Consider the following 14,963-nt stretch of genomic DNA (forward strand, 5'->3'; position numbering starts at 1 on the left):
TATCGATATGATAATGAACTTAATTATTCTTTTCGCATTATGTGAATAAATTTTTTTTCTCTTAAGATTCATCATGCCAACGTTAAATTATATTATACAATTTATGCTATTATGTGGTTATATATATCGTGCTGTAATCTATCAACTTATTTGTATCTCACTATTCTTCAATGTAACCACTTTGATTAGTCACTGCTACCAGCATCGCTTTCGTCACTATCACTATCAACAAACTCTTTACTCAAGTATTGCTTTTCGCTTTTTTTACCCTGTCTGCCAGAAGTACCCTTATCAGTGCCATTAGATTCCGTCTGCGAGTTTCCGACCAACTTTTGTTTCGGCTGTGACAATCTTAATTGAGATGATCTAAACGATCTGTTACTATCATCATTAGAGCTGTCACTTGAATCAGAATCACTATCTGATTCTTTACGTAACAATTTCACTTTCTTAATCAACCCTGCTTTCTCATACCTACTTGCCATACCGTGTTTCTTTGCAGAACTCGGTTCAGAGATAGAATTGTCTTGTTGTTGCAATCGGTTAGAGTTATGAACCGGTTGTGAAGATGATACAACAGCGCTCTTAGTACTTTTTGAGTTCTGTATGTTATGTGATGATGATTGGTCATTACTCACAGTTTCTTTTGAACTGCCATTTTGAGAAGATCGTATTGTATCTCTACTCGTAGATAGAGGTTTTTCATTGGCAGATTTATTTGGGGTTGCACTAATTGATTTAGTATTCGTTTTATTTGATTGTGAAGATATACGTGGTGACTTCCTTAAAGCAGAAGTCGAAGGTTGGGCTCGATTTTCTTTTCTTGGCGTAGTAGCAACGTGTGGTTGAGAAGAAATCTTGGAAATCTTCACCGGTATACCTTTAGCTATTTGTTCATTATCAACCTTCTCATTTTTACCAGCAGAAATATTTCCGTTAGCCAGTTTAACTGTTAGGGGTTTTTCTGCATTTGTGATGGTTTTCAAAACCTTTTCCTTGATCTCGGTGATCTTTTCTGCTGCAGTTTTAGATTTTGCGGAGGTAGGGGATGCAACACTTTTTATTTGCTTTAACGCTGACAAAGTTTCTCTTAGATTGTCCTTCATGGTGTCATAATCAGTTTTTTCCTTCGTTGCCGACCTTTCAAGATTATTTGGTGTGGACTGTTGTGAAATCAAGCTTTTTAGAGATAGTTCCATATTATTTACCTTAAGTGATTTACTGGGTGTTCTCACATTAGAACTTTTCTTATTATCAGTAATATTTCTCACTTCTTTTGCAATGGGGCTCTTCCTTTTTTTTGACTCATCTGGATATTCATGATCGACTATCGCTTGCAGCTTTTTTGATAATGTTGGTGTTTTCTTTGGTGACGAAACCTTTGAAGATGAAGTCTTTACTGGAGAAGTCTTAGAGACAGAAGATGCTTTATCAGTGTTTTTTTTAGGAGTCTTAGTGTTTATCTCAGTGGCATTTGGAGAATCATTAAGGTTTGTATTGTGTAGCTTAACTGCCAATTCTTTATTCTCTTTTTTCGAATTAGGAAGGGACGAAGGACCATTTATGACACCCAGAGCTATTTTTTCAGTTTCAGTTGTAGGATCCAAAGATGTACCTAAAGATTTAGTAGATTCTTCACTTCTACACATAGTCTGCTCTTTATCACTACCAATTATACTTCTAACACTATCTTTTTCATCAGTTGTGTTGGTACCATAATCAACTTGATACTGCCTGGAGGCTAACGATGTACTTCTTACCGGATTGTGAACTATTTGACCCTCCTCGGTATCTGAAAAGTTATCGATTCTCTTTAATACATCCTCAATTATGGGAATATTAGTGGAATTTACCCTTTTATTATGAACCTTTAGTTCAAGTGATGATGTTCTTTTGTCGTTACGATTTGTGGGTGAATCGGAGTTTCTAGTGTTGGGTAAAATTTTACGTTCAGCACCAACTAATTTCTTACCTCGGGCAGTGTTACTATCATTTTCGAGTTGCACATCTATATGGTTGTTTATTGGACTGTTAATTCTCTTTTTACTAAAAACCAAAGACTTTGGTTGACTTTCTGATATTACACGCTGCCCACTCAAATTCACTCTATTCGGCGTTGAAATAAACTCCATAGGAATATCTGGCACAATCAACTGTTGCTTTGATTTATCAGGGTCGACTACTTCTGACCTAGACACTACATCCAAGTTCTGTGACTCTGAAAATATTCTCTTACCGTCACCAATACCAGAACTAATCCTGATGGCAGGCGATTGTGGTTGTGCCGGTGGTGGTAAAAATGACCTGTCAGTTAAAGTTGATCTATTGGCAGCAAATGCAGTCGAAACATTACGATTAATAACAACAGTCGATGAATTTATCTCATCATTAGATATCTCATTAGCCAATGGCGAAGTAACACGCAAGTTATTACTCAAAGGTGCCAAATTATTAGGCTTACTTCTCTTAGGTACTAAAATCTGCGGTTCAATCCTACTGCTATTTCCAAATGCTTTTGAACTTCTCCTCTTTCTTACTGAGCTATAAGCAGAGATTCTTCCAGCATCATGCAAATCATTAGCATTTAGTGTACCATTTGCGTCAATAAATTCCAGCTCATTTTTTAAAATAACTAAAACTGTGTTATCCATTGAAAAAACATCTTTCACAAGATAAGTTGCGTCTAAATCACAATGGTTTATATCCTGTAAACTTAATATCTCAAAACTTTCAATATTCAGATTTGAATATAGCTTGGTGATCCTATTCTCAATCTCATCAGCAAGTTGAAGCAAAGTATTTTCAGGCTTTGTGAAATGCAGGAATTTTCGAGTATGGTCACGGATTATGTGACCACCATTTCTAATGGTTGTGATAGTCTGATCATCACTATTATCTCCATCAATACTGTAACCGTTTGCCTTCAATTGATTTTGAGGTTGGATCAAAACCACCTGCAACTTGTACATGCTCGTTGAGGCCGCTTGGGTTTCACAAACTGTGGGGAACTGGCCTCCTGATTTTTGACACAACTCACTGAGAATTCTTAGTCAGGATGATATATGGAAAACTTAAACAATAAAAACATAGTTGCTGCTCAGTACAATTGGATATATATGAACATACAAACGCCATAATCAACAATGGTTATTATTCCCGTTATTGAGTGAATTCCAGCTAGCTGTTTCCCAACGTAGTAAATGATATCGATGATTTATGTTTAACCTAGAATCTCTTCATGCTTGTTTTAGTTGTGCCAAAAAGAGTTACAACTACATGTGTTGATTGTTATTAATTAAACATTATATTATTATTAGTTTTATGCGTATTTATAACGGTTTGTTATTCCTTTCTTATCTTTCTCATTTAATATTTACATTATAGCAAAATGGAAAGCCATAAACTGGCACCAAAAAAAGTAAGGCGTTATGGATACCAGCTTATCAAAGTCAAAAACAATTAATCTTATTAGTAGTATTTTGTTGTGATAGAAATATTTGAGATTTATTATAACTTGGCACATGATTTAGAGTTTTGCGAATGATCAAACCGTATTTTGATCAACGTGAAAGTTTCTTGTAGATCACATTCACGACTAATTCGGTACTCTATTTAATTTTTGACACCCTGTTTGTTGCTTGCTTCCGGCGCTTCCTTTCGGGATACTTCGAGTATTTATCCAGATAAACATCTTCAAAGTTTTCCACAATGGGCTTAAACAACATATTGAAGTTACTCATAATTTGCTTTGATGTCTCGTTATCAATGTCTTCGACAGCACGAGGAGAATGAGTTGCTGTTGTATAATTTGGAGACAAAGATCTTACGCGAATCATCTCTTCATCTTCACAGCTATCCTCTGAAATACTTTCCATAATAGAATCCTTGCGGCTCTTTCTAAACCTATGTTTACGAGACATCCGCGCATGGAATGCGTCAATTTGATTCTTGATTACATGTTTATTTTTTGATAATTCAGCTTTAATTAACGCCAAAAGAACAATGTGATGGAAGCCTTCAGTAGAAGCGGTAGCATGCTTGGAGGCCTGTTTAGCATCAACTCGACAATGATTATCGATCTCTTTCCAGAAGACACTAGCATTACAATTACTCCAATCAACATTTAATTTCTTCAAGCTATTTTCTAGTTCTATTTTATTTGGGTGCTCTTGCATCCGTTTCGTTCCAACAAATTCTCTCCAGTCGTCTGATTTAGTTTTTTTAGCCGAGCGATGATTACCATGCAGCGTATCGTACCAGCCTTGCACAACAGCTTCGTCTGCACCCCACTGACCATCAGATCTCCAAACAGAGAATTCTTCATCCGAGTCGTTAAATTCAACAATATAAAAGGGCATACCAGACTTTATATGCGTATTACCCAAGAATACTTCAACTTTCAAGTTGTCAGCAATGGTTTCTGAACATTTAAACTTGACCATACGAGAATCCTGAATTCCCCAGAAATAATTAACCAGTTCTTTGCTATCTTCACATGCTAATACTTGGGACAATCGTACAACTTCTCCATTCTCACCACGTACATATACAGTTTCGCCACTCATATTATCTTTGGGTTTAGATGATTAATATTAGGAAACCTGTCAAAAGTATCAGAAAAAAAAAACAATATAGAAACCTACCAGCTTCTTATCTAGGTAAACTTCAGGGCAATTACAAATATAAATTATAAACTTTACTAAGTTGGGTTATTCAACTTTCTCCAGGAAGTTTGGAAGACCCCTTCCGTTTTATATAGTTGTCACCGGAAGTTGACAGGTCAACAACCTTAAAAAGTGACTCGAGAAATGATTTACACGATCTCCTGCACTGGACACCTCACCCTTTGAGGAAAACGTCCTTCACGATATCGGCTCTTATAATTTCCAGGCACCAGATCTGGTACTAGATCTCAGCCATTGTTTAGTAAATCATACGAACATCACTGGAAATATAGCCACTTAAGTTGTTTAAGCAGATATGACTTTTCATTCTATTATTATGTACTGTATTTATTGTTTATTATTTTGTTTTCCCTCATTCATATAGTCTGGGAAAGCTATTTGTTGTGGCGACGCTTCTTTTTATTCTTTCGACGGGTTGTGGCTTTCAGGGTACGCTGATACTTATCGTTGTAACACAGGGATTCATGACTGCTATCTTTGTTTTCTCTTATGGAGTGTTTTCGTTTCTGCTTTGATTGTCTTCTAGTTGCGCCATGGTCTATCTCACCGCTATTCAGATTGGAAACGCTTTTTGTTTTGCTGAAAATACTAGCCATCTCCAATGAGTTCACATCGCACTCTTTTTCAACTATTGCTGGCTTTGTGTTTATTTTAAATATTCTGATAAAAAATTCCATGGTTGAATTAATTTGAAAAATGAATGCTTTGCTAAGTCTGTGCGCTTAATTACTCCCGCTGTAATATAAGTAACACAGGACGTTGGGATGAGCAAGGTCTTAATTATATTTTTGAATGCTCATCAGGAGGTACAACTGCTTACTGAATAAATATATAGTTCCCAAAACCTATGAAAGGATACATTGTGCAATATGTTTACACAGGTTTTTGTGGTCTTGTGCATAAGCTGCACAGTTTTTTTTTGTTTGCACCATAGCAAAACAACGGATATCAGCAATTGCAAATCTAACATCATATATCAAATAGAGCTAAGTTACACAATATGATGTTAAAAAAATATTAAATAAGGGAGCTAGTGTGATAGCATTACAATTGCTTAAGGCGGGAAGGGACTGCTTAATGAAGTATTGGCTGGCATATTATTAAAAACTCCAGCACATGATACATCATAAATAACGAGCATATTGTTCTTTTAACAGAATTGTCTAATCCTTTACTGACTGCCATTTTCAATAATTATTTTGTCACTGGCTTCTCCTAAGAACGAAGGAAAAACAGAATTGATGGAATCGATTGTTTACGTTGGTGAATTTCGCCTGAATTGTTTGTGCAGGACTTGTTTTGCAGTGTTCGCAATTAATTTTTTTTGTCGTTTTTCATTTCATTCTACTTTCTTTTTTTTTTCCTCTTTCCTTGGTCGTTGCCATTAAAATAATTTCGATAATACTAATATGGTGTGAGTGAGTAAATTTAGTTGCAACGTAGCGTTCACACTTCCAACATAATACCCTTTTTGCATTTCAACATTGTTCCAAATCGATCAATAATTAACAATCGTTAGGCCAATTCTATTTAACAGCACTTTTTTTTTGACAGTTGTTGATTTTATAACGGCAATTTCATTCACATTGAAGCATAGAATAACGGTTCCTTTTTCCTCTTATTGCTTTGTGTTGAACAACTCCTAGTGGTAATTGCTTTATTAAGACAGGAAAGAACTATACATCGGATTCATATTTCGACTTTCTAACACTTGATAACCTACTGAATTATCCTTTTTTTGTTAAAGGTCAATCCCGGTTTACAAATAGTTACGATCGATATAAATTGAGGCTACTGAATTCTCATAACCTTCAATTGATTTCCTGAAATAACTCCTCGCAACCAAGATAAAAAGATTACACATTCCCATTTTAGAATGGCTATCAAATTGATTGATTTGGCAAGAACTTTCTTGCCACTTTTACCTGAAGTGGAAGTTCCATTTGAAAAGATTACTTTTGATGACAAGGTTGTTTACACAATCTTCTCTGCATTGATATACCTATTTGCCCAATTCCCTCTTGTAGGTCTACCAAAGGAAACAGCTCCAGGCACTCAAGTTAATGACCCACTTTACTTCTTGCGTGGTGTCTTCGCAGCTGAACCAAAAACCCTACTTGAGTTTGGTATTTTCCCAAATGTTGCTAGTGCCCTCATCTTACAACTACTAGCTGGCCTTAAGGTTATTAAGGTTAACTTCAAGAACCAAAAAGATAGAGAATTATTTCAAACTTTGATCAAGTTGTTTGCCTTGTTCCAATACTTCATCTTGGCCAACATCTTCATTTACTCTGGCTACTATGGTCAAAACCTTTCTATTGTTCAAGTTGGTTTGATTAACTTGCAACTATGTGGTGCTGGCTTGGTCACTACTTTGATCAGTGAGGTTGTTGATAAAGGCTTCGGTTTCTCTTCCGGTATGATGGTTATTAACACCGTCTCTATTGCCACTAACTTGGTATCTGACACTTTAGGAATTTCTCAAATTTCTGTTGATGAAGACAACAACACTGAGCCACAAGGTTCTTTGATCAACTTGATTCAAAGTTTCAGAGCTAAGCACAGATCTTTGCTTGAAGGTATCATCTCTGCTTTCAACAGAGACTACTTGCCAAACCTTACAACTACCGTTATTGTTTTGGGTATTGCTGCAGTTATTTGCTACCTACAAAGTGTTCGTATGGAACTGGCTATCAGATCCACTAGAGCTCGTGGTATGAGCAACATCTACCCAATCCGTCTCCTATATGTAGGCTGTCTGTCTGTCCTATTTTCTTACGTCATCTTATTCTACATCCACATTGGTGCATTTACTTTAATCCAATTGATTGCCAAGAACAATATCGAAAACCCAATCTGCAAAGTCTTGGGTCACTATGACATGGTTAACAACTTGTTGGCAGTACCATCCTTCCCTCTGTCTTTGTTGACTCCACCAAGATCATTATTGAGCAGTATCACTGAGCAACCTCTAACTTTGATTACATACACAATATTTATGGTTGCCACTGGTGTCTACTTTGCTGATAAGTGGCAAGAAATCTCTGGATCTTCTGCTCGTGATGTCGCTGCTGAATTCAAGGAACAAGGTATCACTTTGAATGGTCGCAGAGAACAAAGTGTCGCTAAAGAATTGAACAAGGTTATTCCAGTTGCTGCCAAGACTGGTGCTGCCATTCTAGCTGCTATCACTGTCTGCGGTGAATTACTCGGTTTGAAGGGTAAAGCTGCTGGTATTGTTGTTGGTGTTGCTGGGGGTTTCTCTTTACTAGAATTAATCACCTTGGACTACCAACAAAGTGGTGGTCAGAGTGCTTTGACTCAAGTTCTAGGTGCTCCAATGGGTATGTAAATATAAGGAAACAGAACATTTTTCTCTTATATTCATTATATGTACAATTTTTCTCCATTTTTTGTTCTTCTTTACCATTCTACCGAAATCAACATTTATTTAAAATTTAATGACATTAATAAACTGATGGATACATCTTTGTAACAGTATATCGACAAATCTCTTCTAGAACCTGCTATATTTATAGTAGGTACTACGAGTACTACTCAAATGACAACAGTTAATGAAACGATGAATTCACAGGGGTCACGGTGCTATGTATGGTTTCCTATAGCTATGCTTACCGATATATATTTTGTACATTATTAAATGGTGTTTCTCAGTATATTTACATGTAATTGAATAATCAAAAATAATCTTGTGGCTCAGACTGTGAAGAAGCACTATCAGAGTTTCCTTTAACAACGACTAACCTCGCTCAATGTAGCAATCCACATCACTTGCCTCGCTTTGTATCCTACCTTTTAGAACATATTCCTTCAACTTATCAGCATACAGTTGCGCATCCATAATACCACCTTTATATCCCTTAAAATGGTGTTTCAACTCTGGTACATTATGACTTACAAGAGGCTTCAAATCCATATTATAATCCTTCGGCGTGACAAAAGTACGAACTTTCCTCCACTCGATCACATACCCACCTTTCCTAGTATGTCTACCAATACCAGAAGACCTAGTACCTTTATACATATCTTTATTACCTTGTTTGGTGGTCAAAGGTGTCCTTTTGTTACCTGCCTTAGACTCACCATAGAACAATGTACCATCCCGATACTTCACCCAAGGACGAGTAAGAAGCGTCGTCCTAGATCCCTGAAACAAGTTAACACCAGTAGCTTTCAGCATCTCACAGAAGTCTTGTTCAGCGCCTGTATACAAAAGTTATTGTTGCCCTATTACCAAGCTATACCAGCTAAATATCCAAGATATAGAAAGTACCCGTGATCATTACTTGCAGTGCGCCCACAGCTTGCAATTAATCCACAGCTTTGGCATTTCGATTGGAATCTTCGCTGGGATCCTACAATGACAAGTTACACAGTAATTTGAAAAAAAAATAGGGCCCGTACCAAAGAATTCATAGTGCCAACTAGTATATAGGATTTAAGTAACCCAATACCACATAACATCTACCTTTGTTATTCATATTACCTTCTTGAGTACCACATCAACAACAACTCCAAATTTATTTGGTGATAATTATATTTATTTATTGTGCGCTAACCGTGGAATTGCTAGTTCTGTGTTTTGTGCGAAAGAGGAACTTTATTGGAATAGAAAACTATAGGGAACTCAAAGAATCCAACGACAGCAACCACTATAAGCCTTTTTTTGATACAAATGTCTGCCAACTCAGATTTGATACATAGGTGGTCCCACACTTATTCTATTTTGTCGATACTGCCGTTTCCGAAAAAGAAGCTGCTTATTGCGGGTACTCAGGATTCGAAGATCCTGGTGTTTGATCTACCTGCATACAATTTGATTGAAACAATTAAGCTAGGTGAGATAAGTGAGAATAATACTAGATCTAGTGTCCTTTCTTTGGCCAAATCTAAAAATGAGAAATACTTGTTTTCCGCCGGAGCTGACTCATTAGTGAGAGTGTGGCGTGTGGGTTCCAGAGACAGTCACCATGGGGTTTGCTTGACGGAAATGGCAACTATATACTCTGTGACTGATATAGGTGACATATTTTCTATGAAATATTTGGACTCCTTAGATACTTTGGTATTTGGTTGCCAAAACGCAAGCTTGCTATTCTTAGAGAATCTATGTGAAAGAATGTGTATTGCTCAAAAGAGCTCTACAAGAGATATGAATAGATTACCACACCGTAGGTACGATAAATTTTTTGATTCACAAGGACCCACTGGTACGGGTTCCAAGAAACCAAATTATGGTGATTCTGGGACAGATTCCGGTGACGACAGTGATACACAAAATGTAATATTAGAAGTACCCTCAGAAAACATTGTGCCATACGCACATAATGGTTTCATTTATTCGATCTGCAAACTGGATAATGAGTTTCATTCATTTTTCTCAACTCAGAGATCTGATGACACAAATGTGGAATACATAACATCAGCAAGCGGGGATGGAATTAATAAGATATGGAAATTTTCTGGCAGGGCCAATACTGTTACCATTACTTTTATGGATATTCAATTAGATAATCATGATAGCGTAATATCGCAGGCTGTTGAATTTCCATTTCTGTATTCGGGCCTGACTCAAGGTATAATTAATATATGGGATTTAAGCACTAGGGAACTAGTCTCTACAATCAAGACGAAAAATGACGATGATATCACGTCTATTTCAGTTTATAAGGACCATATTTTTGCTATCGACGAATCTGGGATAAATATGATATATGAAAATCAAGCTATACACTGGAATCCCAATCAAGGTAAAATTTTAAGCTCTGAAATATTTGAGAAGAGCAACTCTAACCATTCTTTAACTGTATATTTGTTGGCTGGTGGAAATGACGGTTCTTTAACCTTATGGGATGTTTCAACACTAATGGAAACAGGTTTTACCATGAGACCCTCTACCTTATCTGCAAACTCTTCGAACATATCATATTACTCTACCAAATCGTCATCAGCATCCCCAGTGAACAATGAAGAAATGCTAGAAACTTTGAAAACCTTAATTCAATTTCAAACTGTTTCACAGTGCAAATCTACACTACATCAGATGGCTTTAAGAAAATGTGCCACCTTCTTGCAGCAACTTTTTACCTCTCTAGGTGCAACTAACTGCCAACTTTTGCCATCAACGAAAGGCAGTAGTCCTATTGTAACTGCAAAGTTTATTGGATCTCAAACTCAGGACAAAAAAAAATGCATTCTTTGGTATGGGCATTATGATGTTATAGATGCCGGTGACACACAAAATTGGCAGAGTGATCCATTTACTTTAACTTGTGAGAATGGCTACATGAAAGGTCGTGGTGTAACAGACAATAAGGGCCCATTAGTCAGTGCGATATATAGTGTAACAAATTTGCACAGAAGAGGAGAGCTTTTAAATGATGTTATATTTTTAGTCGAGGGTAGTGAAGAATGTGGGTCACCAGGTTTTGCACAGGTATGCAGAGAATTTAGAGAAAGATTAGATACCGCTATAGACTGGATATTTTTGAGCAACTCTACATGGGTTGACGAGAATAACCCTTGCTTGAATTACGGACTAAGAGGTGTGATCAACGCTAAACTGACAATCTCTAGTGATGCCCCAGACAGACATTCAGGTGTTGATGGTGGTGTACATAGAGAACCAACAGCCGACTTGATCAATGTGGTATCGAAGTTGCAGGATACTGATGGGAGAGTACTTATACCCGACTTCTATTCACCTGTCAAAGAGATTGACCAAGAAGAGTATGAGAGATTTCAGAAAATCATCGAAATTGCTGACATTAACAGAGACACAACAGCGGATGATCTGGTCACAAACTGGGCTAAACCATCATTATCATTGACATCAATGAAAATCAGTGGTCCAGGAAACGTAACGGTTATACCTCAAACAGCAAGCATTGGCCTCTCAATAAGGCTTGTTCCTGGCCAGCACGTTGCAAAGATCAAAGAGGACCTTTTTAAGTACATCAGGGATTGTTTTGATACTCTCAACACTGAGAATCATTTAGAGATAGAGCTTTTAAATGAAGCCGAGCCTTGGCTGGGAGACCCAAACAATCATGCCTACAGAGTCCTAAGAGACGAACTAGCATTGGCATGGGAGAAAGAGCCTCTGTTCGTGAGAGAAGGTGGTTCTATCCCATGCTTGCGAACACTGGAACATATCTTCCAAGCACCGGCAGTACAAATTCCGTGTGGTCAGTCAACAGATAACGCCCATTTGAATAACGAAAACTTACGAATCAAAAACTGGACCAAAATGGCAGAAATACTAGACAACGTAATAAACAAGCTGTAGTCAATAAGATGTAAACTACAATTAGGCTAGTAACTCTCCAATTGCTGTACCCACGCATCGTATAACGTACAAGCATTTTGCAGACTAATCTTACATATAGCATTTTAACAATATATGAAAAGAAATAAATTTGCTAATATTACATAATCAATCAGATTGACGCTAAACCCAATCTTTCTTCGGATGCTGTATGCAATCCGCTATACGGCCGCGCATTAACCGCTATGCAACGTTCGGGCGATCTAAGCTTTTCTGTAAGGCCCATACATTCACGCACCAGCTCACTAGGACGTTTTTCAGTTAGATGCCACGCATTTTCTGGGCAAAATACCGGAAATGCAATCCCGCCCCGCCCAAGAGCATATCCATCCCTGTTTCCTTCCATTTTTTCTGTTTTGCCGGTGCAGAGCCTTCTCTGACCTTAATTAGCCATCGTAGCTTTGTCAACTAACAAGGAGGGATTATAACCCGTTCCCACGGTTACTTCTTAGGCACTGTTAGCAAGTTCGCCGTCAAGTGATCGGGAATCCTTCCCTCCCCGACACAGAAACGGTCGTACCCCGCGGTTTTTTTATTATTTGAAATGTATTTCCAACTTTGCGAATATCAAGAGACATAAGAGACAAAACAAGGGTAGAGTGCACAGAGACTGGCGTAGCACAGTTTCTCTTGATTCTCATTTCATCACCCCACAGAAACTCATGCAAACCCCTGCATTTCATCCCTTCCCATTATATTCAATCTTCTAAAAACAAATACCCTTCCATTAATACAATATGGGCTACGTGGTTTTCTTTGCGGACAAATTTTTTTAATTGATCCTTGGACCCTTACGACATAACAATACTGTAGATTACACCATATTGTTGGTAAAGCTAAAGGATAGCAAGAGCAATAACGAGAAAACATTTCATGGAGAACTTATATATTTGACGGGTTTCAGATACCTATGTTCGAAATTCTCTTGTAGGAGGTGAAAGAAAGCTAGAGAAGACGTGTCTATCCAAGCTTGCACATTCGCTTCAGTGTACAGTATGTCTACACTATCTTATGATTCCCAAATCAGCGGGCGGGCCCAAACACAACATCAGGCGAATAAGAGCGATAAGGAAGGTATACATGTGCTACCACCTGATATTGTGCAGTCCACTCTGCCCTACCTCGAACCTGAAGATATCAAGAACCTGTCTTACACCAACAGGTACTACCACAATCTGCTAGACTATGAGAGTTCGATGACTCTGTGGCATGACCTGTTCCACAAGGCATTTGTGCCAGAATACACCAGTGCCGAACCCTTTCAAGCCGAGAATACTGTGGAGTTCAAGACTTGTGCTGAGGTGATCATGATGAATAAATATCCCGACTTGGATTGGCATGAACGGTACCTGATCCGTGAGAACAATGCGGAGTTATATACCTGGGGCTGCCTCAAACATGCCAGACTCGGGTACACAGTATCTTCCAACAGATTCCTGGAACAAGACCATTTGAATGGTTCACTGCGCATAAAGATTGGTGTAAACGCACCTACCAAGATGCCTTGGTTCGACAATGATGGATCGGAGAGTTTCTTAGCAGATGATAGGGTGGTTTCTCAACTTACATGTGGTGGGTTTGCATTCCAAGTACTCACCAAGTCTGGGAAACTCTTCAATACAGGATCCACGTTTAGTGGTGGCCATAAAGGCCCTAGCACACCTGAGGGAGAAGCTGATGTAAACCCTTTTCGAGAATTAACTAGGGCATTAGAAAGATCGCATACTTCCAACATGACAACTGGAGGACCAACTCCCATTAACCTTACAGGCACCTTCCCCAGACGAGCCAGTTATGGTGGCTCACAGGCCAGCTATGTTGGTGTCCCCACATCGGGACCCCATGAAGATATTTATGATAAACTCAATAGACTAGAGAATATATTTAACCAAGGGGTACCTGGAAATGATCATGTGAAAAGATTATTTACAATGGACTCTGTTAGGCTTAGCGATTTAATCGATAGCAATGGAAACATTATTGACATCGATATATCCAACGAACAAATTGACTGCAATAAATTTGTGGCCATTTCTGCAGGCAGAAGTCACATACTTGCTCTTGATGATAAAAATAGATTATATTCATGGGACTCACCAGAGACAGATGTCGGTGTAAGAATAAATTTTGAATTTCTACATGACAGTAACGAAAGACCTATACTAAAAATTGATAGTGGCTGGGACTTTAATTGCGTTTTCATCCATTCCGTTGGATTGGTATTATGGAATAGACGGGATGCTCTTCGGAAAGGGGATGCTTATGCGAAAGCCCATTACAAAATAATTCCCAATACAGGAATTATTAACAGCTCTAACCGAGTACTTGATTTTTCTTGCACACAAAATAACACTGTCTACTATATCACAAGAGAAGGTTCTTGCTTATGGCAATATTCGAATGGACTTACAGAAGCTATCAATCTACCAATTGAAGGAAAACTTTCCAAATTGATTGCTTGTTTTGCTTCCTTAATTGTATTTGATAATCGCAAAAACTGCTATAGTTTAAAGCTTAACAGTGGTAAAATCGACATTACTTCTCTGACAAAATTAGAACTGGAAGATCCTGACGAGTATTTTATTCAATTGGCTAGTGGTGACTATCACACACTGGGCCTAACTCAAAAAGGGAATATTTATACATGGGGAATTGAGAGTCAGTCATGTGGTTGTCTGGGACTAGGCTCACAAGATAGGAGAAATACTCCACATAATTTCATAACTCTTCAAAATGTTACAGTTCAAAGGCCGGCTAAGATTGACCTTGGAGAAAACCGAACTTGTGTAGCTGTTGCAGCAGGTGGCTGGCAGTCTGGTGCAATCATTATAAATAATAACGATAGCTCGAGATCATGATATTAAATTGGTTTGAAATAGAGAATGGATTATACTAGGTAGTCACCTGGATTACATGTTGAATTGAAGAGC

General features: G+C 37.9%; 7 protein-coding genes across 7 annotated transcripts; 3 read left to right on the forward strand and 4 right to left on the reverse strand.

The window, feature by feature from the left end:
* Positions 1-185: 185 nt before the first annotated feature.
* GVI51_B03069 (uncharacterized protein) lies at positions 186-2,969 on the reverse strand (the record flags this gene model as incomplete). Its single annotated transcript, XM_445109.1, has 1 exon — positions 186-2,969. The coding sequence occupies one exon, from the start codon at positions 2,967-2,969 to the stop codon at positions 186-188; it is 2,784 nt and encodes a 927-aa protein (XP_445109.1).
* Positions 2,970-3,608: 639 nt separating this feature from the next.
* FPT1 (chromatin-associated RNAPIII regulator FPT1) lies at positions 3,609-4,565 on the reverse strand (the record flags this gene model as incomplete). The annotated part of the gene is made up of 1 exon (XM_445110.1): positions 3,609-4,565. One exon carries the CDS (start codon positions 4,563-4,565, stop codon positions 3,609-3,611), a length of 957 nt encoding a protein of 318 aa, XP_445110.1.
* A 494-nt stretch (positions 4,566-5,059) lies between these two features.
* Positions 5,060-5,362, reverse strand: GVI51_B03113 (uncharacterized protein; the record flags this gene model as incomplete). The annotated part of the gene is made up of 1 exon (XM_445111.1): positions 5,060-5,362. One exon carries the CDS (start codon positions 5,360-5,362, stop codon positions 5,060-5,062), a length of 303 nt encoding a protein of 100 aa, XP_445111.1.
* Positions 5,363-6,561: 1,199 nt separating this feature from the next.
* Positions 6,562-8,037, forward strand: SSH1 (Ssh1p; the record flags this gene model as incomplete). The annotated part of the gene is made up of 1 exon (XM_445112.1): positions 6,562-8,037. The coding sequence occupies one exon, from the start codon at positions 6,562-6,564 to the stop codon at positions 8,035-8,037; it is 1,476 nt and encodes a 491-aa protein (XP_445112.1).
* A 408-nt stretch (positions 8,038-8,445) lies between these two features.
* MRPL27 (mitochondrial 54S ribosomal protein mL41) lies at positions 8,446-8,886 on the reverse strand (the record flags this gene model as incomplete). Its single annotated transcript, XM_445113.1, has 1 exon — positions 8,446-8,886. One exon carries the CDS (start codon positions 8,884-8,886, stop codon positions 8,446-8,448), a length of 441 nt encoding a protein of 146 aa, XP_445113.1.
* A 495-nt stretch (positions 8,887-9,381) lies between these two features.
* On the forward strand, positions 9,382-11,994 carry DUG2 (glutamine amidotransferase subunit DUG2; the record flags this gene model as incomplete). The annotated part of the gene is made up of 1 exon (XM_445114.1): positions 9,382-11,994. One exon carries the CDS (start codon positions 9,382-9,384, stop codon positions 11,992-11,994), a length of 2,613 nt encoding a protein of 870 aa, XP_445114.1.
* A 1,034-nt stretch (positions 11,995-13,028) lies between these two features.
* Positions 13,029-14,891, forward strand: SAF1 (SCF ubiquitin ligase complex subunit SAF1; the record flags this gene model as incomplete). Its single annotated transcript, XM_445115.1, has 1 exon — positions 13,029-14,891. The coding sequence occupies one exon, from the start codon at positions 13,029-13,031 to the stop codon at positions 14,889-14,891; it is 1,863 nt and encodes a 620-aa protein (XP_445115.1).
* Positions 14,892-14,963: the final 72 nt, after the last annotated feature.

This window comes from Nakaseomyces glabratus, chromosome B, assembly GCF_010111755.1.
Source record: "Nakaseomyces glabratus chromosome B, complete sequence".
In the NCBI taxonomy this organism is placed as follows: Eukaryota; Fungi; Ascomycota; class Saccharomycetes; order Saccharomycetales; family Saccharomycetaceae; genus Nakaseomyces; species Nakaseomyces glabratus.